The sequence below is a fragment of the Lates calcarifer genome, linkage group LG17 (genome assembly GCF_001640805.2).
Source record: "Lates calcarifer isolate ASB-BC8 linkage group LG17, TLL_Latcal_v3, whole genome shotgun sequence".
NCBI classification, from domain to species: Eukaryota; Metazoa; Chordata; class Actinopteri; family Centropomidae; genus Lates; species Lates calcarifer.
In genome coordinates this window covers 25,922,419-25,950,067 of record NC_066849.1, presented here as the reverse complement: position 1 = coordinate 25,950,067, position 27,649 = coordinate 25,922,419, and the positions used below count along the sequence as shown (strand labels likewise).

Sequence of the window (27,649 nt, the reverse complement as noted above, 5' to 3'; positions counted from 1 at the left end):
GTGTCAAAAAATCTGAAAAAATGTCATAGTATAGTAAGGCGTCAAAAAAGGTCAAAAAATGTCATAGTATAGTAAGGCATCAAAAAAGGTCAAAAAATGTCATAGTATAGTAAGGCATCAAAAAAGGTCAAAAAATGTCAGTATAGTAAGGCGTCAAAAATATCATAAAAATGTCATAGTATAGTATGGCGTCAAAAATGTCATAAAAATGTCATAGTATAGTAAGGCATCAAAAATGGTCAAAAAATGTCATAGTATAGTAAGGCGTCAAAAATGTCATAAAAATGTCATAGTATAGTAAGGCGTCAAAAATGTCATAAAAATGTCATAGTATAGTAAGGCGTCAAAAATGTCATAAAAATGTCATAGTATAGTAAGGCGTCAAAAAATCTGAAAAAATGTCATAGTATAGTAAGGCGTCAAAAATGTCATAAAAATGTCATGGTATACTAGGGTGTGAAAAGATGTCAGTATAGTAAGGCATCAAAAAATATGGAAAAATGTGATGGTATACTGTGTGGTCAGTGACAGAAAATGTCATACTGTAGTAATAGAGGAATGTGAGTGAATTCTTTTTCTTCTTCAACTATGTAATAAATTTTCAGGACTCTAAGCTTTGGACAGTTTCTGTGAAGAACATGTTCTGTCTCCGCAGGTGAAAGAATAAAACAGTGTCTCCAAGTGGTCAGCACACCTGTCACTGTCTTTGCTGTGGTTTGTTAAATGTTGTCTGGAACAGAATCAATAAAGTTTTGTAGCTTAATTTTTGAGTTGAGATTCTTTTTTTTTTAAATTCATATTTTAAAAAAATATCTGGCTGAAAGCTGTAACCCCAACTTCTGGGGAGTCATAACCCTAACCCTAACCCTAATCGCTGACTAAAAGTCCTAACCCTAACCCTAACCCTAACCCTAATCGCTGGCTAAAAGTCATAACCCTAACCCTAACCTCTGGCTAAAAGATGTAACCCTAACCCTAATCACTGGCTAAAAGTCATAACCCTAACCCTAATCGCTGGCTAAAAGTCGTAACCCTAACCCTAAAAGATGTAACCCTAACCCTAATCGCTGGCTAAAAGTCATAACCCTAACCCTAATCGCTGGCTAAAAGTCATAACCCTAACCCTAACCTCTGGATAAAAGATGTAACCCTAACCCTAACCTCTGGCTAAAAGTCGTAACCCTAACCCTAACCCTAAAAGATGTAACCCTAACCCTAACCTCTGGCTAAAAGTCGTAACCCTAACCCTAACCCTAAAAGATGTAACCCTAACCCTAATCGCTGGCTAAAAGTCATAACCCTAACCCTAACCTCTGGATAAAAGATGTAACCCTAACCCTAACCTCTGGCTAAAAGTCGTAACCCTAACCCTAACCCTAAAAGATGTAACCCTAACCCTAATCGCTGGCTAAAAGTCATAACCCTAACCCTAATCGCTGGCTAAAAGTCATAACCCTAACCCTAACCTCTGGATAAAAGATGTAACCCTAACCCTAACCTCTGGCTAAAAGTCGTAACCCTAACCCTAACCCTAAAAGATGTAACCCTAACCCTAATCGCTGGCTAAAAGTCATAACCCTAACCCTAATCGCTGGCTAAAAGTCATAACCCTAACCCTAACCTCTGGCTAAAAGTCGTAACCCTAACCCTAACCTCTGGATAAAAGATGTAACCCTAACCCTAATCACTGGCTAAAAGCCGTAACCCTAACCCTAACCCTAACCTCTGGCTAAAAGATGTAACCCTAACCCTAACCTCTGACTATGAGCTGTAACCCTAATTCTAATCGCTGGCTAAAAGCCATAACCGTAAAAATGAAAAAATGTCATAGTATCATACAGCATCAAAAACGGTCAAAAAATGTCATGGTACAGTAAGACGTCAAAAACGATCCAAAGAATTCATAGCATAGTAGGGCCAAAAAAATAGTCAAAAATGTCATACTACAGTGAGGAGTCAAAACCCATCCAAAAATGTCATAGTATTGTTAGGCATAAAAATGTCAAAGGTTAACGTTATTGTGAAGGATCAGTCAAAGTGGGATTGAAAAATATCTTCAGTACATGATCAGAAAATCTTAATGTTGTGTATGTGCTAGACATTGTATGGCCACAGTTAGGGCTTTTAGTCACTTTTAGATAGTGGCTAGGTTTAGGGTTACAGCTTTTAGCCAGACATAAATTAGTTATTAGCTTGAATTATGCATTTGAAGTACAAGCTGCAAGTAGAGAACCATTTTTGACATGAATTTGAAAACAGACAAAAGTTGAGCTTCAAAACTTTATTGATTGTGTTCTTGACAACATTTAACAAATCACAGTAAAGATGATCTAAGTTTGATCAGCAGGAGACACTTGATTTTTCTCTCTCACCAACACACAGTGTAGTTCTGACAGAGCAACGTGTTTCTGTTCAGTGTCTTTAAAAACTTTTAACTGTATGTGATACAGTGTACTAGGTGTGTAGACACATGTTAGTCTCTGGACAATGAGCTCATCATGTGTGAGTGTCTCAGTGTTTCAGTCTGTAGGTGCTGATCAGTCTTTAATTATTTAACAGCTTCGTAACAGTTGTTTTCTCTCTGATCCACTTCAGGTCCAGATCTTCACCTGCTCCTGCACAGACACACAACACATGTTAATTAGTACAATGAATAACTACCTTCTTTGAATTCCTATTATACTATGTAATTACTAATTATTGCTGCTTAAGCACAATCACTATTTACCACAGCACTACTTGTATTTTATGGTTGTTATTATAATAAATTATCTAAAGTTTGATCATCGTTTGATCATTTTGTTCCCTGATCTGTTGTTATAAGAAATAAAAATCTGTTCCTACCTTCATCTTCAGTGGATCCCGTGGTTTCTGTGAGTTCACCTGGAAAACAGAAAACATTTATTTAAAACCAAGATTTTTCCAAATTGAATAAAAATAACTTCTAACACAAAGCAGAGCTGTTGATTACATGAGAATATAAGATTACTGCATCCTTCTCAATTCTTTCCCCTGATTTTTGAAACTAACAATGATAATAATTTGGAGCAACGTTCTTCCTTTTCTTTGAATTGTGTTTCCTACATCCACTCTGAAAATAAACTTCATGAGTGAGTTTTTATTCAGACTGGAGATTGATTATTGATCAGTGATACAGTTGATGTCTCTGGTGGACTGTTGGTGTCAAACTGTTTCTGAATTACCTGGATGCTGCTCTGTCATGGATCCTGGTCTCTGGACTCATGGATGAAGCGATGACACCTGAAGGAAAGAAGAAATGACAAAGGAAAATCATCAGAAGACTAGAACCTGTTCCTCATCAACAAAGTGAAATTACAACATTTTCCAAAGATTACAGGAGTGTTTCAGAAAATGAAAGCACATTAAAAAAACACAAATCTCTTCAATTTCTCTTTTAACTAAAGTAAATGTATGTACAGAGAACTGACTTGTAGCAGTATTTCTACACTGTTATTGACACATATGGAAACATAACTAACATGTACATTCCAGCATTAAAAGTTATAAAGATTAAAGTGAATACTGATCCTCTCTGAGTCTCTGATTTTAGACTTCATCTCTCCTTATATTCAGCTGGATTTAAAATGAGTACAGCTAACTACATCTTGTTCCTGGTTTTGTTTTAGTTGTGTGTTCATTTGTACAGTGTATAATTTGATATAACATTTGCTGCTAGATTTTATCAATAAAAACAAAACTTTGTCCTGACTGTGAAATATTTGCTGACTGCAGTTTATCAAACATGAGAATTAAAAACTTTTCTTTCTCCTGATCCGAACTTGAATGTTTGGGTTTTGGGCATCTGAAGACGTCACTTTGAGTTACAGGAAATTAGAACTGTCAGAAACGTTGTCAGACATTTTATAGACTTGATTGTTATTATGTTTGATAATAAATTATTAAAATACCAATATTTGACTTCATCGTGTTTTTAAACAGTGACATTGAATCATAAGAGTAAAAGCAGTTGCTGACCTGTTTGGTGTGTGAGGTGAGAGCTGGTGTTTCCCTCCAGGCTGCAGCAGCTCAACACATAGACCTGGAAAACACAAGGAGGACACTTTAGAAACCAATAAACAAAGTAAAAAACAGTAAAACAACCTTTTCATCAAGCTTAAAAAGAACAGGACACATGCTGCTAAAACCTTGAGAGTAACCTCTGACCTGTGACCCGATCTTCAGGCTCAAACTTGTAGAGGGGCACAGAGTTAAAATCTGGTTTGCGATGCACCTGATGACACAAAAAAGGATGAAAAACTACAATCCACATGCAAAACTACGACTAAGAGACAAAAGTTTCCCTGCTCTCAGTAACCGCTAATGTCCTCACCACTGACTTTCAGGCGTTTGAGTTCAGCATCTGTCCATCTCTGATTTACAGAGATTGACACAGCGCTTATAAATTAACAATAACACCAGCCAGGAAATGAAGCCAGGGATATGGCCACAAGACTACAAACAAAAACGACAGAGACACAAAAAGACCACAAAGTGACAAAAGGCTGATCCAGAGAGATGCAACACAACCAGGTAATAACGAAAAATGCAACAAAAAGAGCACAAAGACACACAAAACCATCACAATGAGATGCTAAACCATTAAGAGACAAAGAAACAAACGACCATAAAGAAATACAAAATGCAACAATACAAACGCCACCAAGAGTCGTTTAACAACCACGGAGAGATGGACGATCAGTTTAGCATTTGTTTGCTTTTACCTACAGTGCTTTTGATCAATTCAACACAAATGACTTAAACATACACATCTGTTAAACAACATGTCCAGAGTCCAGAGTCACCTGCAATAAATCCCCGGGAAAAAACAAACCTGACCGCAAGGAGATTCAAAGTGATCAGGAGGATAAAAACACAACCACAAAGAGACAAAAAGCTGACCGGAAATGTAGAGCGATCAGGAAGAGACACAAAATGATCACAACGAAATGCTAACTCACCACAAAGAGGCAACATGACCGGGAACGGCCACAAACCAACACACAAAAGTGACCATACGACGATGCAAAAAGACCAGAAAGACATAAACTACCACAAACCGGCCGCAAAGACGCAAAGTGACCGCAAACAAACACAAAGAGCTGTAAACAGACCATCACTGAGGCCCCACATCTCAGGTCATGGCGGAGGTTCGGTTGAGAAACCGGTGCTTTAGTCACAGAAACATAAACATGCAATAAAAACGACTGAAAATGGGTAATAAGACCAAAAATGTTATCAAACAATAAGGGTAACGATAATGCTCGTCGCTGATGCTAGCACTAATGCTAACGCTAGTGCTCACCGCTAATTAGTTAGCTTGTCACCCTTACCGTCGCGTGTGTTCAGCGTCCAGCTTCACTTGTTTGAGCATCCAGGCGTCTTCAGTTACAATGCAAACGAAGCAAAACAACGAGGCAACGAGTTAAACAGTGGTTTTACTCGTATTTTCACTTGTTTTTCAACTTTGTTTCTCCACCGTCATGCTCTCCTCACGGCCACTGGCGACAACACACTAGCCAACATCGACAGACGAACGGTGATTGGCCGACCGATTCTGCTCCGCCTACCAACCGCTTTTGATTGGTGGAAACAACTCTTACCAGCGGTGGTTCTAACCAATGGAAATAGCGCATACTGAAAAGTGCTAACAGAGAGGCCCTCTTTGCGGAAGTGGAATGATTTGTATAGTAATATTTTCAAAATGGCTCCATAACAGTTAACAGTACCCGTGGAAGTACAGATGTCTATAGAACTATGAGTTACAGTGACGTTAAAGACAGTTTTATTTGTTAAAATATGTAATGTTAATAACGGTAGAGTCTATCAGTTCAGTTCAGTTCAGAACTACAGCACAAATCTTAAATGAAATACAGTAGTTGACATTAAACCACTACTGATTAATATTTATATATATATATATAATAGAATTTTTCCATCTGTCAGGATTACTTTTCTCTAGTTGTATTTTCTAATTGTGGCTCTGGTATTAACAGTGTTGGATATACTGTATTTAATCAGTGCAGGCTGGTAACAGTGCCACCATGTGACACTTGATACCTCACTGACTGCTGTGCCTTTTGCCCAGGATCAGACTACAGGAGTGTAGTGTGTCGTATACAGACACAGAACTAACCACAGAGTTTGTCTTTAACTCATGAACACGCTCTCGACTAGTTTGGCCCCTCCTGCTCCATCACTCTCATGATCTTTGCATGTTGGAAAACACTGTCAGCTATGACTGGCCTGAGTTAAACATGGAGTGTGACGTGTCAAGTCATGGTGACCATCTCATCTGATCCTTGAATTATTCATTGTATAGTAAATATTTAAGGACCAGTGTGTAGGGTTTAGTGGCATCTAGTGGTGAGGTTGCAAATTAGAATAAACCCTAAACAATATATCAGTCATTTCAGCCAAATTGAAAAACAAAAACATTTCCTGACTTACCTCTACTGGTATCTAGTCATGCAGACAGTTTTTCCTCAAATTTTGAGACACACAATTACATTTTTTTTTGGTGCTGGCAACACAACAAAATGACTTCCAGTGTCCCTGCTACTCTGAATAACCCACAGGCCTCACTGTCATCAGGACTACAGCCTTGTTAGAAAGTAGTGGAAGCAAAAACCAAAACTATCTGCATGTCCAGACATCAACAGAGGATACATGAGAAAATGTTTTTGTCTATTGGATGAACTGACCTTGTATAACCTGGAGTAAGAACACTAGAGACGTGTTAGCTTCAGTGCTAGAGTTGGTTTTTATTATTATTAACCGTTGACACAATCAGCAGAGAAACAAGGCGTGACGACAGACAGAAAAAGACACACTGGGATCAGATCTTGTTGAAAGCCGCTACGTCGACACTCTGGACCTGAAACAGAACAAAGTGAGACTTTAATTAGTTTACAGGTTGTGGAAACAAGATTTCTACTGTAGCAGTGTCACACCTGCAAACACATTATGTACACAGTGAAATCTGTGTGTTGCACAGGACTTACAAAGTCTTCAAACTTGGTGATCTCCTCCTCCAACATGTCTGTTCCCACCTTGTCATCCTCCACCACACATGCGATCTGGAGCTTCTTGATGCCGTAACCCACAGGAACCAGCTTGGATGTGCCCCATAACAGACCGTCAGCCTGAACTGATCGCACACACTCCTCCAGCTTTGCCATGTCCGTTTCATCATCCCACTGAAAAACACAGGAGGAGGAGGAAGGTGAATAATAAAGACCAGATTAAAAGGCTTTAAGCTCCCGTGTCAACACTGAAGTTTGAGTTTAACTTACAGGTTTAACGTCCAATAGGATCGAGGACTTGGCGATGATGGCGGGCTTCTTTGCCTTCTTCTCTGCATACTCTTTCAATCTCTGCTCTTTCAGTTTATCTGCCTCTTCATCTTCATCGCTGCCAAACAGGTCGATGTCGTCGTCATCGTCCTCCTCCTCCTCCTCTTTGACTGGGGCGGTGGTCTTCTGCTGGACGGTAGTGCCCTGAAAGGAGAGATCTTGCTCACTCAAACAGTGCTCTATACTGACTTTCCTGCGAGCAAACGACTACTGAACTGATGAAAACTTTCTGTACAAACTCACATTTGTGTAGGGGACCGAGGGAGCGGGAGCTGGAGTTACAGCTGCAGGAGATTTTTCCAGAACTGCTACTCGACATTCAAGTTTGGAAAGTGCTGCTCTTAAGTCATCCACCACTAAAGAAACAGGAACACAGTCAATGAGTCTCACATAAAAAAACTAACATAAAGAGGTTAAAAAATACATAAATGATCATATATCTGAGGACCAGCAGTAATCAAACAAATCAAGCAGGGAAAAGTACACTGGATAATAAATCTGAGTAAGAGGCCTAATGATGGTACATCATAAACACTTAATGATGAACCTGGTTCATTTACTGAAAGTTAACCAACAAGTTTGATCACTGTAAGTCTTTGTCAAGTAAAATAACCAAATATATTTTCAGGTTAAAGCTCCTCAAATGGGAGGATTCTTTTCTCCTTTCTACAGAATTTAAAATTAAATTCTTTGGCTCTTCAGATGTTGGTCGTGTAAAATAAGCAGTTTTTAGACCTCAATTAATTTCTGATGACCATTTGTCATTCAGTTCAATTCAATTTGAAGATGACATGACTAAACATATTAATAGATTAGGGCCTCAAGTAAGTGCAACAGTGAATCCACTATTTTGCCTATAAAACATCAGAAAACAGGGACAAATGACAATCACATCATGCAACTGTCTGAACCACAGTTTTTAAAAAATGACTGTTTATAATGATGAGATAGAGAAGAGCTGAAAAACCTCACACAGGAGAAGCTGGAATCCACAAATAACTGGCATTTTTGTTTGATTTACATTTGATGAGTTGGGGATGAGCCGGGAGCAGATCTAATAATATCCACACAGTGCCCATGGACACTAAAATAACCTTCACATGGGTTAAGAAAACAAAAAGCATTTATATTTTAACAGAGCTGAGAAACTAACCCACCTTTGTGTAAGCTCTGGTTCTCCAGCTCCAGGCTCTTGATGCGAGAGACGAGTTCTCCTTGATCAGCTGCACTGTTGCTGCTGCTGGTGCTCTGCACAGTAAACACACAACCAGAGGAGGAGTAGTTTAGTGAGAGGGAAATCTAATGGACAAACCAGAGGATTAGTACCAGGACGGTTACACAGACCCCACATGTGAACACACAACACACAGCCAGTGTCCATCTCAGCAGCATCTACAACCAGACAGTGGCAGCAGAAGCACAGCAGCTGTAGATGGACCCTGATAGAAATATAAGTGTGATGAAGCAGCTACCTGGTCTGCAACACTCCACACAAAAACACCACCTCAACAGCTGAGTAAAGGTTGAACTCTAATGAACTCAAACTCGAGCGTGGATGTCAGCGTGTCCACTGACAAAGCAGCTTTTGGCAGCAGAGGAGCTTCCAGTGACACACAAGGCTTGGTGGCACTTACAAGCTGGGAGTGTTGACTCATGGGAGGTTGATCAGACCCTCTCTTACTCAGTGTGGTCTTCAGCTGAGGGGGAGGGGGGAGGAATTCAGGTATTGAGGAGTGTCGGACATAACGCAAACAGGGCAACCGAGGGAACAACACAGAGCTGGAGGTTATGGAGCTTATGTGTCTCCAAGCAGGAAGGTTTCTGCAGCTGGAGCTGGACAGACAGCTTCTACTCTACGTGAAAAACAAGACAATTTTCTAACCTTTCAGCAACAGTAAATGACAACTATTACAATAAAACAAGATCCTGTCCAGCATATCTAAGCATGTACAGATTACGTGTTCAATGTACCACAGGTTTTCTGAGTCACTGTTATCTGCTGTTTACCCAACTATGAAAGGTCAGAGTAGGAAAAAAGGAAAAGGACTTAGTTTCACTGAACAATGTGTAAAATGACACGTAGCACCAACTCATACTGTACAAGCCACCAAGTGAAATTACACAACCTAACACGACTTGGTCACAAGAAAACAAGTTCAATTTTCTGTTATTACAATAATAATAAATGACATCCACAGCAGAAATGTACAGGTACTGACTCCAAGAACCACTGGATGCAAGACAGTCTAATGAAAGTATATATGTACACTGTATATTTGGACTGTAATCAGCTGAATGTGAGTGGAAATAAGAAGAGACGGATGTTGCCTCTAACTCCAGCTCAGATACAACACACACTCACACTCACACACACTTATACTTACTCCTGCAAGAGATTTCTGGATGTTTTCGCGGGCTCGGGCAATGTCTTGCAGAATGCTGTTAGCTCCAACATCCTGAAAGACAGAGGTCAATGTTAATACCTATACCTAGAGACTAAATGAGCAGTGTCTTTGTAGCTACACTATCAGTCAAAGGTTTTTCTCGTTTTCCAGTTTTTAATGGAAAAGTACAGTTTAATGTCTGAGTGTAATCTGAAGTTAAGGCATAAGACAAATATACATCTGGAGAAGAGACAAGGAATCCTGGAATCTTTTTGTTTAACAAAATGTTATCTGAGTTTTTGACCCATTCAACAGCCAAACACATCATTATTTAGGTTATTAACTGGACTTAAATTTCAATAGAGGTGTTCTAAAATGTTTGATTGGTTTTTGGTTGGCTTTTGTGTGCAGTGTGGACAGACTGCATCAAGGTTTAAAATGAAAACAGCTGCAATGTCAACCATTTTGTGCCTGGTCATGTCGGGTGACGCAATGGTCAAATATCACAAAATTTTTAACCACGTACCTTTATTTCATACTAGTTTGATATTTTGGAGAATAAAGAATGTTATATTCAGTAAATATACACAAGGGAACGTATGCGTACCTGTGCTGGTTGCGAGGGCCCGTTCATGCGCTCATAGAAGCGTCTCTCTGCCTCGTCATAGCGAGTTTTGTCGAACCAGATTTTCTCCTGGGCCAGAAAGTCGACTGCGCTCATGGTGCTACAGAGGCAAGAGCAAGGAAGGACAAGAGAGGGATGTATGAACAGGACACAGGAGGTCAGGGAAAAAGAAAAGAAAAATCTATATTATTACTACTAATTACAAAAATTATACTTAAATCACCTGGCATGTGATCTAGATTGACAATGTTACATTTATTAGCTGGAAAGTCTTTAATAAAATGCTTATTAATTAAGTTCTTTCATCTAAAGTCCCCACAAACAGACAAACGAATCCCAACACAACTATACAAAAGAAACCTTAAATGAAGTGAAGCTGGCGAAACGCAACAATGGTTCATACAAACAGTCATTCAGGAAAATTAAAAACAGACCACAAGAGATAAGAAATGAATGACAAATGAAAAAACACAAGATGAACAAGGAGGAAAAAAAACCTCACACATTCAGAAAAAGGGAAACACATGATGGTTTAAAGAGAAACCCAATGAAAGATGAACTGAAACATCTGGAGCGCCTCCATTCTCCCAGTTTTGGTCATACTTGTCCCTCAGTGGGGCGGCGGAGGCAACTGACGGGGCATCTGCTTCTGGCCTCCGTCCCTTCTTCACCACCACCACTGCGGCGGTAGCAGCTTTATCTCCACTGTAACCGTAGAAACGGCTCTCCGCAGCATCATACCGCCACTTGTCCAGCCACACTCGCTCGCTGTCTGGGTGGAGGAAGTAGCAGACTCCCGTTTCCTCCTTCTCGGGGACCTCGGCTGGCTCCTCTTCCTCTTGGATCGGGTGCAGAGCGTGAAAGACTTCTGCTTTGCCCTGCTGGACCTCCCGCTTTTCCTCCACCACCACCTCCTCCTCCTCCTCCTCCTCTTCGACAAGGCTTTGAGGGTGGTCGCTACTTCTAGATGTGGAGGTGCAGCTGGACCGTTTAGAGGAATTGTTGCCGTATAGGTTCTGGTAAAAGGCTGCTTCGGCGCGGTCGTACAGCGGTTTCTCCAGCCACACATCCCTGAGCAACTCCACCGGGATGCGAGGCAGTCCGTTAATCGACTGTCGATTGGTCGGCGTGACGGCTGCCTGCTGGACGACAGGGGTTGCAGGAGTCGGAGCTAGAGACTGATAACCTTCATCGGGAGTTCTGGGTGCAGCGGAGCGATTTGGAGGGGATGGGAGGTCCAGAGAGTTTGGAATGGACGGCTGCATGGATTCTTCAACGAAACGGCGTTCTGCTTGGTCAAAGTTTGTCTTGTTCACCCACACTGCCTGGACAACATGGTGACAAGCCACCTGATCGCCATGGTGGCAAGCCAGTCCTGAGAAAGACGGAGCCACAGTGGATGGAGAGTTTGAGTGTTTCCCATGTTGCGGAGGTGACCGGTTTGATTTGGTGGTCCCATTGGAAGAGCTCGCCAACCAGCACTGGTAGAGGCTCTCGGCTCGCTCGTAGAGGCTGCGTTCAAACCACACGTTAGCACACTCGGACTGCAGGCCGATCAGACCGGCTCTGGGGTCAGACGACTGTTGAGGCTTTTTGTCAGGCTTCTCTTCGGTCTTGGTCTTACTGTCCACCTTCTCCTCGGGGCGGCTCACGGAATTAGATGAGCGTTTCTTGCGGCGGCGACTTTTCCCGCTGCGCTTTCCGTCTCCGTTCAAGCTGCCGCTCTCCGGGGAGGATGACGCCGTCTCTCCGTTTCTCTGACCCAATTCGCTCTTGTTCCTACACGCCAGTGCTGCGTTCGCGGACCGGTCCACCTGACAGTGGTTGGGAGGCTGATCATGCTCCGACTGATCCGCTGCAGAGCACTTCTTAGACATCATCTTTGATCCGTTGCAGGAAAAAAAAAACAAGAGAATAACAGGTACAGGCTTTTGGATTATTGAGAGAGACGCAGGAAGGTTTAGAGACACAAAGGGATTGATCTATTAGACTCAGTGTTTTTATAGAGCTGAACGTATGATAGCAAATGGAGTCTACAAATCAGTCCCAGAGAAACACAAAAGGCATGCAGGAAAATAGAAGAAATCCATGCAGATGAACTGAAATGTTCAGTGTCTGGAATCTACTAGAATCAGTGTCATCCAGAAATTCATACACAGCAGACACTTAGTCATACAAAAGCTAGGAGGGAAACCAGCTAAGCTAACATACTACAGACTCAAGAGTACAAGTAAGTACAGGAAAACTCATCTGGCCTTCATTGTTTTGAGTCTAAATGAAGCTAAAAGTCCCAAGTTGCAGTTTCTCCTGCCACCAAATTGGTTTCCAGAACAAACAACTCAGCCTTACAAATCCAAAACTGCTTGTAAGGACAAGACTTGGATTTCCTGTCTTTAGAGTTTGGACACTGACTGCCTGTAAGGATATTTTTACATGAACTGTTTGAGACCTTTGTTGCCTTGATTATTCACGGCATTCTGCTGCAGTCACAGTATTATCAATGGTTCTTACAACATAAATTAAAAGACACTGCTCGTCTAACCTAGAACTATTTTTCCCATGACTGTATTTTAAATACGTCTCAGTAAAAAAAGACTCATTTTAAGTTTAAATTAGTCACAAGACTCGGCAAATCTTAACACAATGACACAATGACATGAAAGCATGCAAAGAAAGAGAGGGATATGATCAAACTATCACAACCACTGAAATTAAAAAAAGACAAGCTGACACTGATGGATCGCTGAAAAACACTGACATGCTCATGCAAGCAAACTGATTCAATAAATTGCAAAGAGCCAAGCCATGCCAGTTTTATGACGTTACAGTATTGTGTTGCAATACAGGAAATGCATTCCCTTGACATTTCATAACGTGAACGTTAGTGATATTGATACAACACTGATACGCCACTGAAACGAATACGGACGCTGTTTTGGGAAGTCATTTCCTACTTCATGTTCATTAGAAAAAAGATTTATTCAAGCTCTTAACTCACCTTCCTCTGTAAAGATGCTGAGCTCACACTAGTATCAAAGTCAAACGCTCAACACGTTCTTTTTCATCCAGTTAACCGTAAGCCAGTGAAAAGAGAAATTTAACAATCACCACCTTGCAAAACAATCACACAAATACAGGGGATACAACTATGTAGAAAATAAAAAAACAACAACACAAGACTCAAACACGGTACATGTTGATGTTTTAAGGAATACTCACTTGTCAAATTCTGAATGCAAGATGAGAGAAGAGAAGCTACATGTTAAAGATTTCTCTAAAACAAACCCTCAACATTTAATCCTGAGTGATGGGTGAAGATGAAAAATACTTTCAGTTTCATTTGAAATTAAGCAAGAACACTGGGTAACACAACTTGGATACATCCCAAACCCTCCCTCTCCCCCCTACATCATCTGCTTTCCTCTTGGCCTAAAATGGAAAGCTCTGGCAATAGTTTTTTCTCTCCATCAACAAAAATGCACATTTGCTGTTACAGCAGTCCTTTCAAAACTCCTCAGTCCAATGAGCTAATCAAGCAAATGAGCAATGATGCTACAACTTTAGGGAAAAAAGGCAGTCTCAGATGCTGACTCTGAGCCACGCTGGCACTGGCACATGCAATTACGTGCCACATTTTGTAGATTTCCCCTCCTCCCACCACAATTCATTGCTAAACTAGATCACTGTGCCTGCTCTTATTTACACTCCTGGGGCAGCAGGTTTAGGAAATAATGACCACAAATTTCTAGGTCATAGAGGACAACGATTTATGGAAAGATGAGTGTTTTACATGAGCTATTTTTGAAGCAACGTGGTAATTCAAAAACCACTTATTTAAAGGATAACACTGGCAGTATTCTGTATTTGTTACCCCCCAAGCACTGCACAATTTCCTGGAACCGCTGGTCACTGTAGTTTCCAGTTAACATTACTTTAACATATGTTGATAGTGAATTTGTTGGGTGCTATTTTTAGACACAGATTTGGTGCACTAGTGAGTATTTCTGGCAGCAGGACAGTGTATGTGGGATCAACTCAAAATAAACTACAGTGAACGTCTGTTCAATTCATGGTAATGAAGGAACATGTCACCCAGTACAGCTGTGTAGCTCATTGATGTGTTCTGCACGCACACAATACTTGGTATTAAGATCAATTCATTGTTTGCTTTGTTTTTTTCATGGGATTTCTTGACAATAATACTGATTATCCTTTAAATATCTGCTCATTTCATGGTGGTTGACCTGCTTCATATGGTTTATTAACATTTAAGTGCCTTTAAACAGCAGTAAGCCATGCTCCTACACAAATCTGAAAAGCAGCATTTCTGCAGGGTTCACTAAAATAAACTTAAAGATGTAAATATCTTTATAACATACATAGAATTTGCAATCATTACCAACTAAAGTATGAATGATGCTGACACATTTAATCACTGTCTCCTTCTACTTCTGAATATTATCATTAACTAATCATTAAACACAACCTGAATGTGGACAAACAGAAAAACAGGAATGATTAAATGGACCAAAAGATTGAACAATTAAATTTTACAGAATATCAGACACCTGGAACAATGGAACTGGACATTTTCCAGGCAGTTTTGATAAAAGCACATGCAAAATGTTTTATGCTGCCAGTGCTGGAAATATTTGAGACGTTTGAAAATTGAATTTTATATTTTTTTATATCTTAAAATCAATGCTTTTTAAGACTTTTCAAGCCTGTAGACACCGTGAAAGGAACAAAAAGAGATCATAAACCTGCTTTTATGGACTTTACACTCAGCACTTTCAATAAAAAGGTAAAAAATATGTACTGACATTAAAAATAAAAGCCTGACGTGTAAGATGTCACCCAGTAAAAGGCGGTTCAAAGCCTAAACAGAGCTGTCATCATTAAAAGGTGCGCCCTGCTAACCTTAACATTAGCCCTCTTTCATTATATTGAAGTGGTCCTAGCTTGGATAAATGCTCTTCGTAAGCGGTTAACATATCACAGGACAACAAAATAACCATGGTTGTTTTAAATTATGACACTAAAGCTTTCATTCTTCATTTTCACGGTTATGTGAAATGTCACAGGCGGCCGCAGGAGCCGGTGTCCGCCCGGCGTGACTGCCGCTCCGGGCAGCGTTAGCACTAGCAAGCTAACCCCCCTTTAAGCTAGCCGTGAGCTAGCCTCGGCTAGCACAGGCTCCTGTCAGTAAATGGCTGAATATCCACTAATGTCACAAACATATTATGTTATCGGAGCTCCAGGAGTAAAACCCGGACTGAAACCCGGGCTGTCAGGCCCCGTTAACGTTACTTACTGTTGTGTTTTTTGTCTTGACGGAGTGAGACCAGGCCGGTGGACAAAACGCGTGTTTCTCCAGCCGAGAGTGACAACGGGAAGAAGGAGGAGGAGGAGGAGGCGGCGGAGGAGGAGGCAGAGGGGGGAGGAGGAGGAGGAGGAGGAGGAAGGAGCAGCGGTGATTGTGTGATCTTAGAGGATGGGGGAGGGGGGAGTAATGAATCATTAATGTTGCTGGATGCCTCATGTTAAACCTCACCTATTGTTGACACTCTGGTATAAAGGACATTCACTGCTGTTTATTACATAATTTACATATAATTGGGTCAAATTTTAATTTAAAGGAGCATTTCCTGAATTTTCAACCTTTGACCTTGCAGGACAAGCTTTTACAGCTTAAGACACAATATTTTACACTGGTGTTGTAAAATCTTAAACCTGGTAAAGCAGTGACAGACCTACAGAAGGTTATTTTATTCTCTTAAAATAGAAATTTGACTCTGAAACCACTGAAGTCTGTTGTTTTTGCTCTGCTGAATACCAAAATTTTGGATGATTAATTTTGTCAACAAACAGATGAATGAATGAATTGTTGGAGGTGAGATGTCACCTGTGTCTGTCGCTGCTGTTTCCAGAGTTAAGGTTAAAGTCTGAATTTCAGGTTTAACACATACACATGATCACACAGCTCTTCAGCTTTCTGCTCTTTAAGGGCTCCAGCCTCCATCCTCTACTTTCTTTATTTTTCTCTTTGATCTGTGTCTTCATGTAACTGAACCTATAAAATCTGAGCCTCCAAACTCTGAAGAAGCTGATTCTGAGAGCTCAACCTAACTCTAAATAAATGAATAAGGCAGTGCACAAAGTGAGCCTGTTCACATTACACTTTATGAAAATCGATTCTACACACTTGGCATCGTAGATCATAAATATTTTTTCTACACACTGACCACACACAAACCCAGCAACTAGATGGAAGCTACACCTGGAACAGAAACTATCACTGGAATGCAGCTGCACAACCATCCCTAGAATTTCAGGTTTCGTTTGGCCAAATATTAAATATTATAATTAAATACATCCACACATTTCAGTTCCATTCTCAACTACACATTACATGCACATCATAACCCAATCAAGGCTAGTGAGGCATAAAGTTTAATCAACGGCTTCAGTCTCCGTCCCCACATTACAACTACGAGATCTAACTAACTGCCTTAATCCATGAATTATTGGTGTGCATGTAAAAGTACCATTCTCTCAAAAAACTGTAGCTCACAGAGTCATGATTAAATAATTTACTTGTCAGTGTCAGTGTGTTAAGATTGAGTCAATGTCTTGCTCACAACAAACCCTCTGCTCAGAGAGAGAAAAAAGAAATATGAAATGCACTTGTTTAGGGGGCAAATAACGGAGAAATAAAAATAAAGAGTGTCGTTTTGTCTCTGTGTTCTTGAGCTAAATAGTCAGTTTGTTGGCTTTACTTTAAGTCCGATGAGCGGTTATTAAAAGGCGAAGCGGCGGCCGTCATTTTCTGCCTCCTGCCGCCGACTTTCGGCCGAGCTCCCTGGCTCTCTCAGTGGCAGACTCCACAGCGCTCATGGTCGCCGCCCTCACGCCGCCCTGCTCCAGGGTGTGAAGCCCGTAAATGGTCGTTCCACCTGGGGTGCAGACCTCAGAGCGGAGCTGAGCCGGATGCTTCCCAGAGTCACGCAACAACCTCCCAGCACCCTGTGACACATGGCAGCAACAATACATTAGAGGAACATGGGCCTTACTTTCCCATGTTCTCAGGTATAAACCATTGATAGGGACAGAAACCAGCGTAACTGATTCAGTTTGAGCGAGAATGTTGCACAGAACAGAAGGAATCTAATGGGCAATTGTCCAGGAAATTGTACGCTGACAGGCTCAGATTGTCTGACAACATTATGGATGGATTCCTACAGAGACAGAGCTTTTTATTTAAGAGTGACATGCTTTTTATTTAACTAGAAACATCACTATGTATCACTACCAGGCTGCATTTACAAGAACAGGAGAGAGTGTCCCCGGGTTACAAACTAAAACACCTTCTTTTAATCATTCGTTACAGCAAACTGTAACAAGTATTATTCAGTTTGCAGCTCTGAACAACAAACCTTTATTTTATAAAACATGTCGTCCATAATTAAACATACATGGACAGTGAGAAAGCCCAAAGACTGATTTCCAGGCTAATGAGAAAAAGACTCAGACCTGTACAAACTACTGTATGTAGTGTATGTTGTGAGCTTTTCTGGAGGTCCCCTTGTTATGCTGAGAAAAAGTTCAATAAAATATTAATTTTTAAATGTCATTTTGGCTCCACACATTAGAGAGCATAAATTATTTTTAGCAAAACTAAAGCTGATGTTGCTGCTACAGTGAAAACAAAAACACAAACACTGTAAAAACTGACCAGAACAGTCTGCGACGCGATGCTGTGAGCCAGAGCGCTCGGCATGCCCATCTTAACAGCTCCCTCTGCCAGAGCCTCAGCAAACAGATACACCTGCAGAGAAGAGTCACATGCATCCGATTATAAAAGGTGAAAAAGTCCAGTTTTTCTGCTGTTTCATAAAAATACCACATTACATTCCAGACAGGTTTGATTTGATTTCTTCTTAATTAATGTTTTGTGGTAACCTCAACAAAGTCCACTGCTACTATGTAGCATCAGCAACTTTCAAGTCTCTGCATGTCTCTTTCCCTTTAACAGTGAAAGGAGTTTAAACCAGAGGCTGGTGTGAAAACTATTAAAAATCTAAAACACTGCAGAGTCAGCTGGAATAAAACTGATCTGTGATCTGTACACAACCTATTAATTATGTATTAAATTATTAAATGACCCATTTCTGTCATTGTTTAATCACTGGCCTGGAGTGTAATCAACTGTAATGAAGTCAGTCCTGGTATAAAGCTGTTACAAAGACTTCCTGCAACATAAAACAAACCATAAAGTCCTGTGTTACTCACAAAAGCGACTCCGCTCCCGCTCAGTCCAGTATGGATGTCGATCCAGGCCTCAGGTCCCTCCTCCACCAAACCACAACGATGCAGCAAGGAGCGAAGCAGAGCTCCATCCTCCTGCTTCGCATGTGTTCCCCGTGCAAACAGCAGAGCCCCTTCCTGAACCATACAGGGAAGATTTGGCATCAGCCGGATGGCGACTGTATTCTCTGGAAGGAGCTTAGAATTCAAAAGACGAGAGAAAAGGTTGAAGATAAATCATTTCACAGAGCTGGCTTCTCCTGTTTTAAACTTATATTTAGGTTATGGCACTCACCTCCTCTACTGTTGCCAGAGTTACTCCTGCTGCCACAGACACGATGATGTGTCTGTCAGTGATGTGCTGTGAGATCTCATTGAGAACTAGAGGAACCAGGTGAGGTTTGACGGCCACAAAGACCACGTCTGAACCACACACCACCTCGACGTTGGAGTGAGTGACTGCAATCCCCAGCTCCTGAAAGCAGGTGGAGGAGGAATCACTCAGAAATACAGTGATACACACTAAAAAGACGCATCTACATTTTGCACACCACCAGATGTCACTGTGCATGCTGAGTTTAAAGTGAGGGAGCTTCACATCTTTTTCAAACAGTCCCAAAGCTTCATGAGGCTCCATCTGTCCATCACTAGGTAACTGCATTAAGTAACAACAGGTAGGAACAAACAGTGGGAGCCAAAGTTACAGGACTCTGCTGCTGTTCCAGTCAGTTCAGCCTTCAGCCTTACATGACTTGTTTCAGCAGCAGTGAACAGCTTTAACTGGACAATCTGAGTTGGAGCAGATCAGATTAGTCAATTCATTGTTTCAGGGATTGACAGAAAATTAAGTGGCAACTTGTAAAATATTAGCATTGCTGCTTTCCTCTGTTCTATACTGTTATAAAACAAACAATGTGAAGTCAACTCTTCAGTTTTAGGAAGTCATTTCACTGTTTTCTAACAGTTTACTGACAAAACAGTCAAGAAAATAACTGGCTGATTAATTTATGAAAATAAGAAGTCCTAGTTTCTGTTTCTTTTTTGGCTGTATGTATTTGGATGGTTTCTGTTAACTAATGCACACGTGTCTATCTGAGAAGATCAGCTGCTAATTTCTGTACAGGAGTTACTGATTCATACATTTTAATTATTACATTATGTGCAAACATTTTAATAAGAGAATCTCACACACACACACACACACACACACACAGTTTCCATGATCGCGACCACAGCTGCTCACTGTCCTGTGAACTGACCAGAAAACTAAAAGTACCTGAAAGCGTCCCAGGTTCCTGGAGGACGGTGCGCTCACTTTGACGTTTACAGGAAGAACATTTCCTACAGTGGAAACAACAGTTAGATCCTTAACACCTTCACTTAAAACCTCTCTGCCTGTGTTACCCAGATTTTTTTTCCCAGACTCACCTGACAAAATGCCCTTTGCGATGCCGAAGGCCATGTTCCCTGCACCAATGAAGCCGATTTTCAGCTGCGAGTCCATCTCAGGGTCCATTTTGATCTGGACAAAAGTAAAGGCAGAGGACAAATTAGAGTTTCACAATTTCCTAAAGAATAAGGTGTGACTCACATTACTTTTCTCACAGCAACAACAGAATCACACGACCAAGACTCTGTTATATATGAGAGTGCTACAAAACGATTAGTCGATTAATGATCATTCAACTCTCGAGAAAATCAAGCAAACTTCTTTTTAGTTATTTGTTGAGCCAAAAAGCCAAACCTCCACTGACCTGATGTCTTTCCTCGTCATATAGGAGAGTAAACTGAGTATCTTTAGGTTTTTGAACCATTGGTAAAGTAAAACAAACAACTTAGATACATCGTCTTGGCACTTTTCACTTTTTTCTGACGTTTTATGGACAAAATTATTCATAGATTAAATAATTTACAGAGTTAATTGATACTGAAAGTAATCACTAGCTGCAGAGAATCAATCATTTATGGTCACGATGTCTCTTTTTGTCTGCCCTGGAGAATATTTCCAGAACTAAAAAAACTCTCTCAAACAAAGCAGAGAGACACCTGCCTCATTACAACTGACATCATTTTTATCCTAATCAAATTTAAACTTTAAAAAGTAGGTCACTGTGTCACATCCATCACCCACAATGCCACAGTAGATGTCACAAAACTTCACTAAATGAAGAAAGAAATACATAAAACACATAATATTGCGACTCTTGTATTGATAACACAAGAGACCACAGGTGCCAATGCATCAACACCACACAGCGACAGAGAGATGCATTGTGGTTGTTGACTCTGTTCACATGCACAGGACAAACCTGATTACAGTGAGAAATCGGGTTAAGGCAGGAAGTCCGTCAACATGTTAAATCCCGGTTGACAGTTGGTCAGTAATCAGATTTCTCCCCCCTCCCCCCATAACTGCCCCAGCCGACTGCCCCTGCACTTTTTTTTTTTTTTTGGTTAATGCCAAGGCATATTCAGGCCAGTTAAGAGTTCAAAGATCCAGCACAAAAACCAGGTTTCTCCCTTGCTCTCATAATCTGACGATGCTTCAGAAAGCAGGGCACCTGGAAAAGCCAGTAGTAACCAGATTACTGTACAGAAAAAGAACACAGAGAACCTCTCAATAACAATTTGACAGTTGATGACTGATTTATCGTGCTGCAATCTCAAATATGTGCTAGTTCCAGCTTCTAAAATGTGAGGATTTGCTGCTCTTCTTCATTTTACAGGACTGTAAATTGAAAATCTTTTGAGTTTTTGGTGGTTGCTTGTCAAAGTCTGCAACTTGAAAGTTGCTACTTTGCCCTGAGAACTGGCAACAAATATTTTTCATTTTAAAGAGACTTAAAAAAAAAAAAAAAAATCAGCCAAGACTCAAACTTTAGACCTAAAGGTTTGGAGATAAAATATATTCAGAGATTAGTACCATGTACCAGTTTAACACAGCAGTCCTGAAATGAATTCTACCTTTATGAGTGTTAAATAATGTTCAGACCTTAATTCGGCTCTTTCAAATGATTAATTGAGCAAATGATCGGCAGATTAATCAGAAATGAAAAAGCTGTTTGTTGCAGCCTTACTATGATGGCAAATGTCATGTGTTTGGATTCTGAACTCAGACAAAACCAGGACTATTTTACACCATTTAATAAACCAGATGATTGATAATTTATTATAAAAACCTGCTCAAGTTGAATCACCTCCTTTACAACAGCTGCAGTAAAACTACATTGCAGGACTGTTGTATTAGACTGAATGAATTTGCGGTAATAAACTGGAAACTGAGAGTATTATTCACAATAAACACACAGCTGGCCACCCACTGCATGCATCTAGACAACACACGAAAGAAAAAAGAAAATCACAGCTATGGTCTAATGACAAACTACATCGCAGCCACGGTGTCACCCCTACAATTAAATCCAGGTTCTGAGTGGTATTGTCCGAGCAGGGCTGCGGCTGCGGCTGCGGCCAGTGCAGCATCGACGCGTCTCCATCCGAGTCTTCGGTCGCTTCATCGTTCCTGTCCGAGTTCACCCCGGCTCCGACCAGCGGGTGTCTGGACTCCATGATAGCGATCATTGTCTTTTCGTACCGCCACCAGCCCTGTATCTTAGTCGGGGCCGGGGAGTCCGGCTCCCTCTTGCACTTGTAGTACGCACTTTTGAGAAGTTTCCAGCGAAACTTTAACTGGTCCACGGACCTGTGGTAGCCGGCCGCTGTCATCCTCCTGTGCGCCACCTTGAAGAGTTTGTTATTCCTCACTTTCCTCCCGTCTAAACACTTCTTCATGTCCAGCTCCTTGAGGATTTCCAGAAACAGCTCCGTCTCCTTCACGTCCCAGTTCTGCTTCTTGATACCGGAGTCGTCCATTGTCGTTGTGGCAACGTTGCCTAGTTAGCTCGAGCGCGCGGCTAGCAACCGTTAGCCCAACGGCTGAATCCTCACACGGCTAGGCGGCTAATTAGCATGTCTGTCGTGGCAGGGGCAGAGCTGCGCTGTCGCTAGCTAAAACCTTTAGCTCGGTTTCACCTACAGGCGGTGAAAACCGTGCCGGTAAACCGTTAAAACCCTCTCTTTATAACCCCCCCACGATAGCTGAAAACTAGCCCCGCTGCTGGTATCTAGCTAGGGATAGCGAGAAAATAATCCAGGACAGATTAGATTAGAAATACAATGCACGTGTTTCTTGTTGACTGGACAACCATAAAGTAACACGGAGTGACATAAACACGGTGCCAGGCGGATGCCGTGAATAACACCGGCTAACGTCGGTGGTAGGATGTTTATTCACCTGATGTTTTGTCAGATTTGCAGCTGTCCGACGCTTTGTAAAACTCAAACTTGCAGTTTAAATCAAACTAACTGTCAAGCGCGTCGGATTCACCCGCAGCATCCCCGAGCCAACCAGCTGACTGTAAGTGAACTATCGGTGGGTTTGTTTTTCACCGCGACACCGCTGCACCAGGTGGGCGGCGCCTTCAGCATCCCTCACCCACGCGGTCCGTGAACCGTGCCTTTCCCCTTCAGCTGTGGTATAAATCAAACCCACCCCACGGGTGATGCCATTGGCTGAGTCCTCCTGGTTATGGGCGGAGATGCGGTGGACAAATAAAAAATTAACTGTCATTCCAATCAGCTGTGTGAGGGAGTCCCAGGATCAGCTTTTCACTCCGTGCGAACGACCATCCTGCAAAATTAAACATCAGGTACGCGTTTTAGCAGTATTTAAAAAGTGTGCATTTAATCGGGCGTGCTGAGAATGACAAGTTAATTCATTTTCAGGTATTATACTTTTATATATTACAGGAAAAAGTTCGCTTTGAATGTGTTAAAATGTAAAATGTACCTTTAATTTTGTGCACCGGAGAAGGCAGAGGCCAAACTTCTGAGCATTTTGTTTTCTTCTGCTCAAATTAATCCGGGAACAAAAACCTAAAATCTTTCTAAATTTGCCTGTTCCTCCGTGTTAAACTCATCTAGTTAGGTTTTTCGTTTTTATAATTCTGAGTAAACAAAACTTTCGGTGGAGTGTAAACGATGCCTGCATGCTTTTCAGTAGATGCAGTGTCAGGAGCGTTTGTGCTGGAGAGCAGACATGCCTGGGCAAGCCTCAGTGTGGTCTTCACTCAAACATAGGCATGAATGAATGAATGAATGAATGAATGAATGGTGCTCAGACACTACAAGCTTAAATGACACGAAAACCTCACCCCCGGATTTCTGCATATATACATTTTTAAACATTAACTAAAGCACATTTGCTCTGTTGATGTCGCCATCTAGTGACATTGTTAAATTTACTCCCTCCACTCAAAATGTGGTTTTCTTATTGTTATTTCACCTGGATGTTTGAGCTTCACTGTGCAAATGAATCCATCGACAGGAATGAATGATAGAAAAATATGAATCTACTATTCCACCAGTTTGTCTTTGCAATATTAATTGTTGTTAATCTTTTGCCAATAAAGATTGAATTGAAAAAGAAGCTTACCTTTAATTCAACATCCAGACATGGGCCGTCTCCTGATCCTCCACCACCACCGGTATCTCCTGCTGATCGTGGCTCTGGCCTGTCAGTGTCCTGCAGGCAGCGGGCTGTTTGAGTGGCTGAGGCGGACGGAGGCTCCTCCACCTGCAGCAGCGGCTCCACCTGCAGCAGCAGCTCCGGCACTTCTTGCAAAGGATGCTCAGTTTGAAATGGCCACTGTGGATGAGAAGTTCTTGGCTGAGGCAAAACAGATGGAGCTCAGTCCTCTGGACAGCTGTCACTACAGGGTAAGAGCTTAGCTTAGACAGCCCAGGCCAGAACAGCACTGTCACTGCTTTGTCTGTCACATGTGAAAACAGCGTTGTGTTCTGTCGTAGGTGGTTGCCCGGCTGAGGGCGAGCTGTGAAAGCCTCTCAGAGGAGCAGCTCGCAAAGCTTGGAGTGGTTCTGTTTAACTGCCAGGCAGAGATCGAGGGCCGCAGCACCTACGCATGTACAGACGAAATGGTAAAATTTATACTACTAAAAGGTTTTTTTTTTTTACATTAACAGTATTTTCCCTGAATGACGTCTGTGCTGATTTGATGTGATGTTTCAGTCTATAAAAGAGTGCACAGCAGACATGGACTCAGACACGTGGAACGCGTACCACATAGTGAGCAACCGAGCTCGCTCTGTTTGCTACGCGACCCGGCAGCAGCTCTTCCGGCGCAGAGCAGAGCACACGGTCAACGCTCTCATCTCCACAGCCACCAGCCAGCTGGATGCAATGAAGGACCTGAAGGTAGAGCCGGGCCTTTGGCTTCTTCAGCTCCACGCACAGTTTGTTGTCCTGGTTTCTTTGGTTCTGATCGTGGTGTTTTAAAACAGGAAGGGCAGCTGGAGTTGAGGGAGCTGACTGCAGCCTCCTTGGACAAGCTGCTGGAGGGACACAGCGCCCTGCAGGCCCAGCAGGGTAAACTGTACGAAGGCCAGGAGCATATGGAGAGCTCGCTGAAGGACAACCTGGAGCGTCTGGGTCAGGAGAAGGCTCTCATCGCCTCTGGACAGGAGCTGGTAGCTCAGCTCATTCAGGGCATTACGAAGAAAATGGGTGAGTGCTTTCAACACCACAATAGAGTATATTCAAGCTCTCAGCTGGTCTGAAATCAGATTTAATACCTGCTGCTGGTCTTCCTGTCCTTTCAGAGAATGTGAGTGAGCATCTGCAGGTCCAAGGCTCAGAGGTGCAGGACAGCCACAAGGCGATCGTCAAGGACCTCGCAGATGTCCGACACCAAGCTCAGGACATCTACCAAAAAATTGGTAATAAAAACAGATAATCACAATCTAAAGTGAAGTTTCTACATTTCTAACTTCTAATCTAGATTTTTAAATCCCTCTGTGCCTGTGGCTGATCAGACCACAGTATGTTGGAGTTTCTGCAGTACCAGGACCAGACCTCTCAGTACTACAGCGACCTGATGAACAAACTGGAGCGCATGAACAGCACGCTGGGAGTCATGCTGCACTACATCGATAACATGCAGAGTCGGATAGAGGAAAGGCTTCACATGATCCAGGGCTACCTTGGCTGGGCAGGTGAGACTTCAACACCCCAGAGGTGAAAATGTTGTGTTGTTCTTCATCATGGCTCAGTGATGGTTTCCCTCGTTGTCAGGTTTGAGTCTGACAGCCATGTGGACGTGTATTGCACACACGGGTTACTTCGTATTCTGTGCCGTCCTGCTGACGTTCCTGCGCTGTCCAGGCTTCTCTCGAGCGATGCTGCTGCTCACCGTGCCTCTTAACGCAGTGGCCGAGGTCAACCAGCAGCCAGCGCTGGATCTCACCGGCCTCAGCCTGCTGCTGCTCACTCTGTCACTGGGTACGAAGCCAAAGCTGCATACAAGGCAAGTAAAACGTCTCAGATATTCGTATGTGTCACAAATCTCTCTTTCTTTCTGCAGGTCACTGGTTTGTGAATCGGTTGCGGGCCTGTTTCCACATCAGAGGAGAGAAGCCAGCGGTCCCACTGCCGCTGACGCCATGTGAGATTGTGGAGCCGCTGAAGCAGCCGGTTTCATCCTGCAACTCATATCCACCGTCCTCTACACCACAGAAGTGAGTCTGCAGAGAAGACCACAACCTGACAGTTAATTTCCTGATAGTTCCGTTTAAAAAAAAAAAATGCCTGATATCCTGATGGAACAACACGGCAAATAAGATCAAGAGGCAGCTGAAAATTTGGTGTAGCTGTGTAGAGAAAATGAGTGAAAGTTTATTTATGGTGAAGCTCTGGTTCAAGTAATTACACGTGTCCTGATTGTGCATTTTGACGCAGATTTGCTACATTTGAACTTTTGCCATTAGTAAAATAAATTTCCTCAACTGTGCAGCTATGCAGAACAGAAGTGCTCTTACTGCTTTGAAGCTGGTTTATTTAATAGTCTGTTACCGTTTTATCCTCAGAGAAGAAAAGGACGAGCAAGATGACCTGCTGAGCCAGGACAGCTTCATATCAGGTGTGAATTAAAGTATAAATTCCGTATATTGAACCTTAACAATAAAATGTTTTAGAAATAATTCAATATGTCTCTGTATGCAGGAAACCTCGGCATATCAGCAGTGTCCCCCCCTCACAGGAAGCTGCTGTTGGAGTCCAGGTTTATGCCAATAAGTGGAACACCCAATCACTCCAGTCACTCCACTCCAAGGCCAGTTCATTCAGCGGTGAGCAAATCGGTGACAGTCACAGGAAATACAGGCCTCTTGATGAATCATGAATTATTTATATGTAGTTATGTTTTCAGGCTCTGATTGATGATATACCCCTGAGGAACCTGGGAGGTGTTTTTGATGCAGCGAATGACTCGCGTGATTTCGTGAACGACTCGAGAAGCGCAAGTCCCACCCCATCTCTAGTGAGCAACAGGTCGGTATTCGTCATTACTTTTTAAATATATATATGAATTGATTCCTCACAATAAACTGATCAGAAATGTCTTTTTCCCGTTGCAGCTCTCTGTCAGGCCGTCAGCTGTGCAATGGAATCACCAAAACAGGGAAGGCCTGTAAGAAGAGAGCCGTACTGGGACAGGAGTACTGCAGAGTCCACGAAGCGGGACTCGCCTCCTATGTTCACTCCTGAAAATCCCCATCCTCCCTGCTCACTTGATTTACTATGTTTATTTGGTAGAGGGATTTCTCCGCAAAAAACGGTCAAAGTGTTACTGTGTCTTTGTAGTTAACTTTGCTTGAAGATTTAAGTTTGCTTGAGATGCTTTGCTGACAGATTTTTTTAATGTACTTTTTTATTGTCATGTTTTTAAATGTTTAAGTTAATAAATTATTTCTTTACCCATGAATCTGTCTGGTCGTGTATTCTAAGAGAGTAGCAGCAGTAGTTTTAAAAGTTGAATTTATCTTCCTGTGAAACATGAAAACCTACAAAATTCAGCAAAAAAACATGAGAAGACTCAGCCAGTGACAGG

General features: G+C 41.9%; 3 protein-coding genes across 10 annotated transcripts; 1 reads left to right on the top strand and 2 right to left on the bottom strand.

Annotated features, from left to right (window-relative positions):
* Positions 1–6,762: 6,762 nt before the first annotated feature.
* Positions 6,763–15,846, bottom strand: eef1db (eukaryotic translation elongation factor 1 delta b (guanine nucleotide exchange protein)). Of its 5 annotated transcripts, XM_018670879.2 has the most exons (10): positions 15,697–15,791; positions 13,381–13,438; positions 10,365–10,482; positions 9,758–9,829; positions 9,008–9,070; positions 8,531–8,621; positions 7,617–7,729; positions 7,314–7,517; positions 7,023–7,217; positions 6,763–6,895 (listed from the first exon to the last, which is right to left on the bottom strand). In XM_018670879.2, the coding sequence occupies exons 3-10, from the start codon at positions 10,476–10,478 to the stop codon at positions 6,857–6,859; spliced, it is 891 nt and encodes a 296-aa protein (XP_018526395.1). In that variant the 5' UTR covers positions 10,479–10,482; positions 13,381–13,438; positions 15,697–15,791; the 3' UTR covers positions 6,763–6,856. The 5 variants fall into 5 exon arrangements, with proteins under 5 accessions (XP_018526395.1, XP_018526392.1, XP_050932917.1 ...); XM_018670876.2 differs by lacking the exon at positions 13,381–13,438 and having other exon boundaries at positions 15,697–15,846; XM_051076960.1 differs by lacking the exons at positions 13,381–13,438; positions 15,697–15,791 and adding an exon at positions 13,602–13,750.
* Positions 15,847–16,546: 700 nt separating this feature from the next.
* Positions 16,547–24,315, bottom strand: pycr3 (pyrroline-5-carboxylate reductase 3). 3 transcript variants are annotated; one of them, XM_051076961.1, is made up of 7 exons: positions 24,181–24,315; positions 20,118–20,211; positions 19,966–20,030; positions 18,985–19,164; positions 18,675–18,887; positions 18,118–18,210; positions 16,547–17,408 (listed from the first exon to the last, which is right to left on the bottom strand). In XM_051076961.1, exons 2-7 carry the CDS (start codon positions 20,203–20,205, stop codon positions 17,205–17,207), a joined length of 843 nt encoding a protein of 280 aa, XP_050932918.1. In that variant the 5' UTR covers positions 20,206–20,211; positions 24,181–24,315; the 3' UTR covers positions 16,547–17,204. The 3 variants fall into 3 exon arrangements, with proteins under 3 accessions (XP_050932918.1, XP_018526405.1, XP_018526401.1); XM_018670889.2 differs by lacking the exon at positions 24,181–24,315 and adding an exon at positions 22,981–23,125; XM_018670885.2 differs by lacking the exon at positions 24,181–24,315 and adding an exon at positions 22,101–22,968.
* bmb (brambleberry) lies at positions 24,201–27,523 on the top strand. Of its 2 annotated transcripts, XM_018670882.2 has the most exons (12): positions 24,201–24,464; positions 24,555–24,683; positions 24,775–24,960; positions 25,047–25,269; positions 25,365–25,481; positions 25,578–25,757; positions 25,837–26,043; positions 26,126–26,279; positions 26,628–26,680; positions 26,764–26,888; positions 26,969–27,090; positions 27,177–27,523. In XM_018670882.2, exons 1-12 carry the CDS (start codon positions 24,201–24,203, stop codon positions 27,304–27,306), a joined length of 1,890 nt encoding a protein of 629 aa, XP_018526398.1. In that variant the 3' UTR covers positions 27,307–27,523. The 2 variants fall into 2 exon arrangements, with proteins under 2 accessions (XP_018526398.1, XP_018526400.1); XM_018670884.2 differs by lacking the exon at positions 25,837–26,043.
* The last annotated feature ends 126 nt before the right edge of the window (positions 27,524–27,649 follow it).